At 36.1% G+C, this 12,234-nt stretch overlaps 1 protein-coding gene across 1 annotated transcript in view; it reads left to right on the plus strand.

The window, feature by feature from the left end:
* Positions 1 to 12,234, plus strand: part of LOC126243384 (xaa-Pro aminopeptidase 1-like) — a 376,629-nt gene that overhangs the window by 340,849 nt on the left and 23,546 nt on the right. The window contains exons 5-6 of the mRNA XM_049948160.1: positions 7,070 to 7,183; positions 10,754 to 11,015. Of these exons, the coding sequence (XP_049804117.1) occupies positions 7,070 to 7,183; positions 10,754 to 11,015 (376 nt within the window). The remainder of the gene's footprint in view (positions 1 to 7,069; positions 7,184 to 10,753; positions 11,016 to 12,234) is intronic.

Below are 12,234 nucleotides of genomic sequence, written 5' to 3' on the forward strand. Positions count from 1 at the left end.
CCCTGCTACGTAGGGAGAAATGATCATCATAATAAAATAAGAGAAATCAGAGCTCGAACAGAAAGATTTAGGAGTTCCTTTTTCCCATGCGCAATTCGATAATGGAATGGTAGAGATGTAGTATGAAAATGGTTCGATGAACCCTCTGCCAGGCACTTAAGTGTTATTTGCAGAGTAACCATGTAGATATAGATGTAGATAATAATAATAATAATAAATTTTTAACAGAACAACGACTAGCTGATCAGATCCGTGTAATAATAAAAAATAACAGGATATCCCAGTCAGAATTAGAAAACATCAAACAACAAGTACAACGAATACTGGAACAAAATAATGTGCAATCAGAAGAAGAAGAAAATACAGTAATGGACTCAAACATCCCAGAGCAAACAAACAAAGAACAACATGCATCAATTAAACAATCAGAGGGAAACGAAATCTTAAGACAGCCACCAGAACAAGCACAAATAGAACACGAAGTGACACACATGTTAGATATAGAAGAAAAATTTCAGCTGACATATATAGAATACAAAGACACAAATACAGACATTAGACAATTCTTGCATAGACCGCCAAATAACTCGAAACAACAATAAAAACTATCAACACAATCATACACAACAAAATAAATGAAAACACAACTATGGAAGAGATACAACTACTGGTTTATATAGGAGCACTCACTACACTAAATATACACACTAGGCAGAGATCAGAACCAACCAACACACAGAAGAAACCCACAAAACCAGCATGGCAACACAGGCTACAGATCAGAATAGAAAAACTGAGAAAAGACATCGGACAGCTAACACAATTTATAAGAAATGAAATGTCAGAAAAAAAACGAAAAAGGTTAGGTAAAATCTCACAACAAGAAGCGATAGAGTAAGTAGATGAAAAGAAGCAGAAATTACAAGCATTGGCCAAACGACTTAGACGATACAAAAAAAGTGAAAATAGTAGGAAACAAAACCAAACATTCAACACAAACCAAAAGAAATTTTACCAGACAATAGATAACACACACATTAAAATAGACAATCCACCAAACATAAGAGACATGGAACACTTCTGGAGCAACATATGGTCAAACCCGGTACAACATAACAGGCATGCACGGTGGATACAAGCAGAAACAGACACATACAAGATGATACCACAAATGCCTGAAGTGATATTTTTGCAACATGAAGTCACCCAAGCAATTAATTCTACTCACAATTGGAAAGCCCCTGGAAAAGATAAAATAGCAAATTTCTGGCTAAAGAAGTTCACCTCAACACATTCACATCTAACTAAATTATTTTACAATTACATTGCAGACCCATACACAGTCCCTGATACACTTACACAAGGAATAACTTATCGGAAACCTAAAGATCAAGCAGACACAGCAAACCCAGCAATATATCGCCCCATAACATGCCTACCAACAATATACAAAATATTAACTTCAGTCATTACACAGAAATTAATGACACATACAACACAGAACAAAATTATAAATGAAGAACAAAAAGGCTGTTGCAAAGGAGCACAAGGATGTAAAGAGCAACTGATAATAGATGCAGAGGTGACATATAAAGCTAAAACTAAACAAAGGTCGCTACACTACGCATACATTGATTACCAAAAAGCTTTTGATAGTGTACCCCACTCATGGTTACTACAAATATTGGAAATATACAAACTAGATCCTAAATTGATACAGTTCCTAAACATAGTAATGAAAAATTGGAAAACCACACTTAATATCCAAACAAATTCAAATAATATCACATCACAGCCAATACAGATTAAGTGTGGAATATACCAAGGAGACTCATTAAGTCCTTTCTGGTTCTGCCTTGCTCTGAACCCACTATCCAACATGCTAAATAATACAAATTATGGATACAATATTACTGGAACATACCCACACAAAATCACACATTTGCTACACATGGATGATCTAAAACTACTGGCAGCAACAAATCAACAACTCAACCAATTGCTACAGATAACAGAAGTATTCAGCAATGATATAAATATGGCTTTTGGAACACAAATGTAAGAAAATAGCATAGTCAATGGAAAACACACTAAACAAGAAGATTACATATTGGATAACCACAGCGACTGCATAGAAGCGATGGAAAAAACAGATGCCTATAAATATCTAGGATACAGACAAAAAATTGGAATAGAGAATACAAATATTAAAGAAGAACTAAAAGAAAAATATAGACAAAGACTAACAAAAATACTGAAAACAGAATTGACAGCAAGAAACTAGACAAAAGCTATAAATACTTATGCTATACCAATATTGACCTACTCATTTGGAGTAGTGAAATGGAGTAACACAGACCTAGAAGCACTCAATACACTTACACGATCACAATGCCACAAATATAGAATACATCACATACATTCAGCAACAGAAAGATTCACATTAAGCAGAAAGGAAGGAGGAAGGGGATTTATCGACATAAAAAACCTACATTATGGACAGGTAGACAATTTAAGAAAATTCTTTCTAGAACGAGCAGAAACTAGCAAAATACACAAGGCAATCACTCATATAAATACATCGGCTACACCAGTGCAATTTCATAACCACTTCTACAACCCTTTAGATCACATAACATCAACAGATACGAAGAAAGTAAATTGGAAAAAGAAAACACTACATGGCAAGCACCCATATCATCTAACACAGCCACACATTGATCAAGACGCATCCAACACTTGGCTAAGAAAAGGCAATCTATACAGTGAGACGGAAGGATTCATGATTGCAATACAGGATCAAACAATAAACACCAGATATTACAGCAAGCATATTATTAAAGATCCCAATACCACAACAGATAAATGCAGACTTTGCAAACAACAAATAGAAACAGTAGATCACATCACAAGCGGATGTACAATACTAGCAAATACAGAATACCCCAGAAGACATGACAATGTAGCAAAAATAATACATCAACAGCTTGCCTTACAACATAAACTTATAAAACAACACGTTCCCACATACAAGTATGCACCACAAAATGTACTGGATAATGATGAATACAAATTATACTGGAACAGAACCATTATAACAGATAAAACAACACCACATAACAAACCTGACATCATACTCACCAAAAAAAGAAGAAATTAACACAACTAATCGAAATATCCATACCCAATACAACAAATATACAAAAGAAAACAGGAGAAAAAATTGAAAAATACATCCAACTGGCTGAGGAAGTCAAGGACATGTGGCATCAGGATAAAGTTGACATTATACCAATTATACTATCAACTACAGGAGTCATACCACACAATATCCACCAGTACATCAACGCAATACAGCTACATCCAAACTTATATATACAACTACAGAAATCTGTAATTATTGATACATGTTCAATTACCCGAAAGTTCCTAAATGCAATATAACATATACCGTACAGTTAAAAGGAAGTCATGCTTGATCAAGGTCTGCGTCGCTTTCCATTTTTGACCAGACATAACGTCTGAGAAAAGAAAGAAATAATAATAATAATAATAATAATAATAATAATGTTTATTTGTCCATGTTAACTTTACAGTCTTGGACATTGTCATTTCTTGTACAATTATATGAATATCATGTCATTCCAAGAATGAATATATACATCAAGTAGCACATTGTATATCATTTCATGCAATAATGTTATAAACACATTGGCACATTATATATCACTCCATACATATAATGATTATATACATCAATTAGCCAATTATAACAATACCACCACTAATATACTGCAGTATGTAAAAGAATAAACTAACCGTGCTGCAGCTCAGAATCCATTTAATGAGTATAAACACCTTTCTATTAACATATTTTTCAACTTGCCCTTGAAAAGATTGCCTTGGAGTTGCTTTATATTTTTTGGCAACTTCTTATAGAATTGTCTCTCAGTTACATATGGACTGTGGTGTGTAGCTTTCTTGTTAGTCCGTATCCTATGATAGTCACTTTTGGCTTGAGTATTGTAATTATGTGTGTCACTGTTCTTTACACTATTTTCCTCGTTCTCTTTACAAACATTATGGTCTTAAATACATACAATGAGTAAACAGTCAGTAGTTTATAGTGTTTGAAATAGTCCCTACAGGATTGGCATTTGCTTATATTAGCAATTATCCTAACTGCTCTCTTTTGAAGCCTGAAAATGCAATCCATATAGACAGTGGGTGCCCCACCCCAGACCTCGATCCCATATTGCATATGTAAGTGTATTAACCCATAATACACTTGTTTAAGGACAAGGGGAGCTACTATATTTGCAAGACGTTTTAGTAAGTAAATATTACTAGAAACCTTTTTACAGGTGGAGTTGATATGCTCTTTCCATGTGAGATGTTCATCAATCAATATGCCTAAAAACTTACGTTTGTCAGATGTTTCAACTGTAGGAAGTGATTGAGTATGAGTATTATTAAAATGTAGCAAGAACTTGATTACTACAGTCTTGTCCTTATCCAGTGTAAGCTTATTCACTGTTAGATATTCTGTGATCATTTCAAAGTTCTCTTTGTTGCTTTGGAATGCTGCCCGCTCTGTACAGCCCCAGCTAATAAAAGATGTATCATCAGCACGGTTCACTAGTTTGGAGTTTTGTGGCCGTGTTATATCATTAATATATACTATAAACAAGAATGGTCCAAGTATACTTCCTTGGGGAACTCCACAATTGAGAGTTCTGTATGCTGACTTTACTGTTTGGATCTTACTTTCATTCTTATAATTTAGTTTTGTGCACTGTCTTCCATCACAGAGATAAGAACTTAGTAATTTTAGAGCTACTCCTCTTATCCCTTAATTTTCTAACTTGGATAACAGTACTGCATGATTCATAGAATCAAATGCTTTAGACAGATCTAGGAAAGTCCCTATAACTTTGTTTCCATCATCCAGCCTGTACAGTAGTTCATGGAAAAAAGTTGCTAATGCTGTTATTGTAGATCGTTGTTTTTTGAAACCCATGGAAGATGTTGCATCTTGCTGATAACAATTGTTACTGTTATGAAGAAGTGAGGCACTGAGAATCATAAGGGCCCAAAGCACAGACACAAAGTTTTGAGAAAAATATATGTTTGTGAAAATAAAACTTACAGGCAAATCACCAGTTTCGTATGACTTGTTTTTTGTCCAAATCTCATCATCCTATATTTCCTATAAAAAATGTACCCACTTTATGTTATTTAGGATTATTGTTATTATTAATGTTAACCTACAAAATTTTGATATACAGATTAGTGATAATGGCGCCTTTTTGTAGAATAAATTTCTTTATTTCTGTCTATGATCACAAACTTGTTAGGTCCTCAGACTACAGGTCTGTCAAAATGGTTCAAATGGCTCTGAGCACTATGGGACTCAACTGCTGAGGTCATTAGTCCCCTAGAACTTAGAACTAGTTAAACCGAACTAACCTAAGGACATCACAAACATCCATGCCCGAGGCAGGATTCGAACCTGCGACCGTAGCGGTCTTGCGGTTCCAGACTGCAGCGCCTTTAACCGCACGGCCACTTCGGCCGGCCAGGTCTGTCAGTAATGACCATCTTTTTGACTGCTGTTTACTTTGTATTAATGTGAAACTATAACCAGAACATACAAAAAACAGATACTAAATGTACCACACAAACACAATATTATGACCTATCTCAATACACCTTAATACGCGTTATCATTATGTTTATTAAGAACATTCTCTGGCCTGATGTTCAGATTAAACTGTGTGTTCACCTCAGCCATGAAATCTAATAGTTTTGTTAAGTGTATGTGTTTTGAGCTTTATCTAGTAGTTTCATTCTTTGTGCTGGGAGGCTGATATTTACCTTCCACCTATGTATTTGGGCCATAGATTTTCGAGGTATCTACAAACTGTGGGGAAATAACAACTTGTGGTGTCCCTCAAAATGACATGAAGAGAATGGTGCCTCCAACAACTCCAGAGGAGGATATATTACTTTAAATACTGATTCATAATTCATGAGAACATTTTACAAACTTCATTTTTGAAATGTACATTGTTGCCTTGAACATCAATTTTTGGTTTGGTACTGAGGTTGGTAACACCCTGAAATCCTCAGTATCCATTTTACAGACTGGAATGCTCAAACCATGGAACATGAGGTTACAGTGGGACATTCCTGCAAGATCTTCCAGCTTTTTATGAAAGGGCATCAGTGTAGCCAGTGAGCATTCCTACAGCAATAAAAATTTGTGCTTTGGGCCCATACGTAAGTGAATATCAGAGAAATGGGAGACACATCTTTTTTCAAATGTTCATATATGCAGCAGAGGGACACACCACTGATAAAGATGGTTCACTTTAAGATTGACAGATGCTACTATCTCAAAATCAGCAATGGTGTGCTTCTGGACCTTGTTGTTATCAGCATCTTTATTATGTTGTTATTAAAGTAGTAAACTTTTCACTATAATGTAAGTAAATAAAGTTTTCACTCTGAGATTACATTAACTTCCTACAATTAATCAGTGTCTTACGTTTATTGATATCTCATCAAGTATTTTCTCTGCCTTCATTTTCCTGTCTCTACAGAGCACTAACCACAGTCATTTCAGTTATTTGATCTTTATTTGTCCTTTTTGTTAAAATGCTGTGATACATTTGACAGATGATGTACCTTAAGTGATAAATAGTTAGAAACTTAGATGAAAAGGAACTTACGTCTTGAACAGTCAGATCAGGAGTTACATTTTTGAGTAATAAAGCACATTCTAAATGACTGGGCTCCTAAATATTGATGATTTGACCCAAGGGCTTCATATTGAACTTTTGTTTGATCTCATTTTTGTAATATTCTCTCCTTCTCCTTCAAGGTGAGCACTAGGGAAATCTTGACAGTGCTCTGGCAGGACTTCATCATGTTGACTGTTCATTTGAAGAACTTATTTTAATATGTTTCACTTTGCATTGAGTATTCCACACTACTTAATATTTCTATATGCATAAAATGTACTTCATTTGGTGATGAAATATTTATGGTAGTTTCCATCTTACAGCAAGTATTAATGTGACGTTGGTGGAAATTCGAGAAAATTTAATAGATAAAATATGGACTGAGAGAATGATGTTTAAGAAATATCCAGCACATGTTCTTCCTGTGGAATATGCAGGTATTTAATTGAATTTTATTCCACAAATCATGTTAAATTAATTTCAAATAGAATTGGCATGTTCATAAACTGATACTCAACTGGCTTAAAATTTTGTTCATTTATGTTGCTGCTTCAGTTAGCTGTAATTGACATAGGAAATCCTGGTTAAGGAAACTGCCTTGTATAACAGTAAGCCTACTAACATGGTGATGTTATTGTAAGTCCTCAGTGGTGCACAAAGAACTGAAGCCTCATGTCCTGAAATTGTTTTAGCTGTGGTCTGATGAGTAATTTTTAAGTTAATGAATTTTTGGAGAAAGTAAAGTGTTTACTGGGGAAAGTTGAAATTGAGGGTATCCAGTGAGCTAGATATGTTTATGAATAAACATTTTCACTATCACATGGTCTGAGAATGACTTCAATTACAGATTTATATTAAAACAAATGAGTCATACCATCATCATAACACGAGAAGTAGAAGTGACATGCATTGTCACCTGATAAATTCGTGTTTGGTGCAAAAAGATTTAAAATTCACAAGCACAAAAATCTTCAACGTGCTTCCAAGTAATATTAAGTGTCTATGAGGTAATAAAAATAAGCTAAAGGAGTTCTTACCCAAAAAATGTTTTTTTTCTCTATATGAATTCTTTAGTGGAGATAGATAAGATTATTTCCCATTTGTTTCTGTGTATTCCTGCTTTGCTCTATCTTGCTGCTGCAATTACATTAATTTTCATTCTGTACTTCAAGATAACGGTCTTTTTTACTTTGTAAATAACTGTTTAGATAATATCTGACAATTGCATCTTAACATCTCTTTGTGAGTGTAATTAGAACTTACTGATTGTATATTTTGTTATTATGTTATGATTTATACTCTTAATCTTTGTTTATTGTGCTTAATGGCATGGACAAAAAAAAGAATTGAATGTTTTGACTCATTCCACAACCATGCATTACAATGCAAAAATTGATCTATGGAATACATATCACAATAAATAAATGAAACACTGGTAGACCAGGATAACTGGAACTGTGATGCTTAGATGTTAATAAATATGATTTTTGTTTTGCTTGCACATTCTAATAGATACACATGAAAATGAAATTGGTAGGCTGCATTCATAAGAATTAATAAAGAAAAGTTTTAGCAGAAATCGTGCTTTCTTTAACCAGGATTTTCTACAACTAATGTGCCTTCTTACGTATATCATCCACCACAGACTTTAAGGTGGCTGGGCCAGTACACACGTAGGTGCAAAAGCAGGTGTACATGTATTGTGCCATAGGATAATTGGACATATAAAGTAGTATGCAGAATTTCTGCACACTTTTTTATCTTCATATAACTACACTGAAGTGACAAAGAAACTGGTATAGGCATGCATATTCAAATTAAGAGATATGTAAACAGGCAGAATATGGCACTGCAGTCAGCAAAACCTATATAAGACAACAATTGTCTGGCATAGCTGTTAGATTGATGACTGCTGCTACAATGACAGGTTATCAAGATTTTGAGTTTGAATGTGGTGTTATAGTCGGTGCATGGGCGATGGGACACAGCATATCTGAGGTAGCAATGAAGGGAGAATTTTCCTGTATGACCATTTCATGAGTGTACTGTGAATATCAGGAATCTGATAAAACATCAAATTTCTGACATCACTACAGTCGAAAAAAGATCCTGCAAGAATGGGACCAAGAAGGCCTCAAGAGAATCATTTGAAATTGCTACAAATTTCAATGCTGGGCCATCAACAAGTATCAGTGTGCAAACCATTCAACGTAACATCATCAATATAGGATTTTGGAGCTGAAGGCCCACTTGTGTACCCTTGATGACTGCACAACACAAAGCTTCATGCCTTGCCTGGGCTCATCAACACCGACATTGGACTGTTGATGACTGGAAACATGTTGCCTAGTTGGATGAGTCTCATTTCAAATTGTATTGAGCAGATGGATGTGTACAGATGTGAGACAACCTCATGAATCCATGGACCCTGCATGTCAGCAGGGGACTTTTCAAGCTGGTGTAAGCTCTATAATGGTATGGAGCGTGTGCAGTTGGAGTGGTATGGGACCGCTGATAAGTCTAGTTATGACTCTCACAGGTGACATGTACATAAGCATCCTGTCTAATCACCTGCATCCATTCATGTCCATTGTACATTCCAACAGATTTGGACAATTCCAGCAGAACAATGCAGCACCCAACACATCCAGAATTGCTACAGAGTGCCTCCAGAAACACTCTTTGGAGTTGAAACACTTCTGCTGGGCACCAAACTCCCCAGACATGAACATTATTGAGAATATCTGGGATGTCTTGCAACGTGCTGTTCAGAAGAGATCTCCACCCCCTTGTACTTTTATGGATTTGTGGACAGCCCTGCAAGATTCATGGTGTCAGTTCCCTCCAGAACTACTTCAGATATTAGTCGAGTCCATGCCACATCATGTTGTGACACTTCTATGTGCTCGTGGGGGCCCTACAAGATGTTAGGCATGTGTACCAGTTTCTTTGGCTCTTCAGTGTCTATGTGCTAACATTATAACAAATAACATTAAAAGAATTCCTTAGAAGATGAAATTTCATAAAAGTAGGGCCTTGAACTGAATTTCATGATTATTTTCTGAAGAACATCCTTTTCAACTACACAAATCTCTCTGGAAATTGCAGTATAGAGATACTGGTGTATTGCAGATGCATCTTTGTACCTCTGTCCTTTAGGTAAAATGCCTGAATTGATATCAGCACTGTAAGGGGCTATTCCACATCATGTCTAGTGAATGCCAAGGCGTCCAGACCAATGATACAATCTCTTAACATCACCTGAAGACAATCAAAGATGTCCGCCGTACCCCATTGTGCCTGGACTGCTAGTTTCGGAGCATTTGGTGATGGCATGCAGACGGTACAAATTTGTAGTCCAGGACCTGTCTGTACTACTCTGTTTTGACAGGTCCCTCATTAAAAATGGTGATGCATTGTGCACTAATCACATACCAAACAGTAACGCTTTGTGGATGAAGTGGAGTACCTGCTTGAATGTATGGATTCTTAGTATCCCAGTGGCACCAGTTCTGTTTGTTGACATAACCATGGAGATGAAAGTGTGCCTCATTGTTAAACCAGATCTGACCCTTATCAATTATTCCATTTTCAAAGACCTCAGTCGTCTCATCTGCAAAAGAATATTGGTGTTCCACATACCTGTCCTTCAAAGGTTGGCACAGTTGAATTTTGTAAGGGAAAATTTTTAGAGCTACAATACAGCAAGATCACAAGGAGAACCATTAATGGCATACAATTAAACCACAATACACAAGCACTTTCTAATACCTATTCTGCACCACCCTGTATATTTTAAGTTTATAAATACGTTGTAACTTACAATTTTGCTATCTGTGCTCCATGTCTATAAAATACAATATGTCCCAGTAAGAGATCAACAAAGTTTGTACTTACTTTGGGTGGTCACTGATATAACCAGATTGTTTTGTAATGTATTTCTGAAAATATAATTTGCAGAAGCTACCAAGATGTATAACAAAGTGTAATAAATATTTTTCTTTCAGGAGAAACTTGGGAAAATAAAGTTTCGAGACTGAGATCTCACCTAGCTTTGACAGGAGCTGATGCTATGGTAGTGACGGCTCTTGATGAAGTTGCCTGGTTGCTCAATATACGAGGACACGACATTCCATATTATCCAGTAGTGCATGCATATGTTATTGTAAGTCAGAACATGTTGCTCCTCTTCATTGATCCTGCAAATTTATCTGATGAAGTAAGGGAACATCTCAAGATTGAAAAGTGTTTTAGTGCAAACTGTTTTAGGTGAGCTGCTCTGTAATTCTGTTTTTCACATCTATTTACTGTTTATATAATTATCAAGCATGTCACTCAATAATTTATGTTCAAAGTAAACATATTATGCTGACTGTCCAGAAACTGAAAGTGAAGTTCATAACACACAAATATTTTTTTCCCCTATCAACAACAATTATCATATCTGGGAAACAGAAAGGAGTTCTTCACCAGGATTTAGTACTAACAAATTGTTTTTAAGTGCCCATGCAGTACTGCATGGCATTTTTGTAAAGACAGCAGTTTAAAGGAATTTTTTACCACTTGTAAACTTCCTTAATATCTGTAGAAAGAAGCACTACTGCTAATATCTAATAATCAGTAACCTCCAAAAACAATGTTCAGATGGTGATTTACAGTTCCCAGTAATAGAAATAAATTTAAAAATAATTGCCATACAGACTTTGCATTAATGTCTTGTGTCCAAAGTGTAATTTTATTCTATGTCAATTTGAGGGGAAGGGTTGGGAGGGGGGGGGGGGGGGGAGGAAGAAGTTCCTTCCGATATTAGCTGCATCGGGACTTTGTGTGAAATCAGCAACAATGAGTGATAATGCATGCTGGACTGGGATTTAAACCTGGGATCACTTGCTTACTAGGCACTTGCGTTAACTAGGGCACAGTATTTATCACAAATGTGTGGGCTATCTTGGCACGCTCCCTGGCTGACTCACACTTCCACCTAGTGCCACCTATCTGCAATTCCTGTATATATCCTCCATGGTCATTAATTTTAGATTCCCGCAGGAGGTCAAACATAAATGTGCACTCACACTGAAGGTTGTGGATTCATTGCCCATTGAGGTGAATCAACTATACGAATGTGTGGTGTCTGTTCTTTCAGACACGTCCAAAATAACAGACACCACACATTAATATAACTGATTTACCTAGCTGGGCATGTCTGAAAGAACAGACACCACACCTTCATATAATTGATTTTCCTCGACGAGCAGTGAATCAAAACCTTCAGTGCGGATGCACATTTGCGTTCGACCTCCTGCAGGAATCTTCCTGCAGGAATCTAAAATTAGTGGGCCTGGAGGACATGGATGGGGACTGCGGATAGGTTGTGTTAGGTGGAAGTGCGAGTCAGTCGGAAGCATGCTGAGATAGTCCACACATTTGCGACAGACACTGTCTGGGTGGCACATTGGGTAACACAACTGTGTAGAAAGTAGAAGATCCT

This window comes from Schistocerca nitens, chromosome 1, assembly GCF_023898315.1.
Source record: "Schistocerca nitens isolate TAMUIC-IGC-003100 chromosome 1, iqSchNite1.1, whole genome shotgun sequence".
Lineage (NCBI taxonomy): Eukaryota > Metazoa > Arthropoda > Insecta > Orthoptera > Acrididae > Schistocerca > Schistocerca nitens.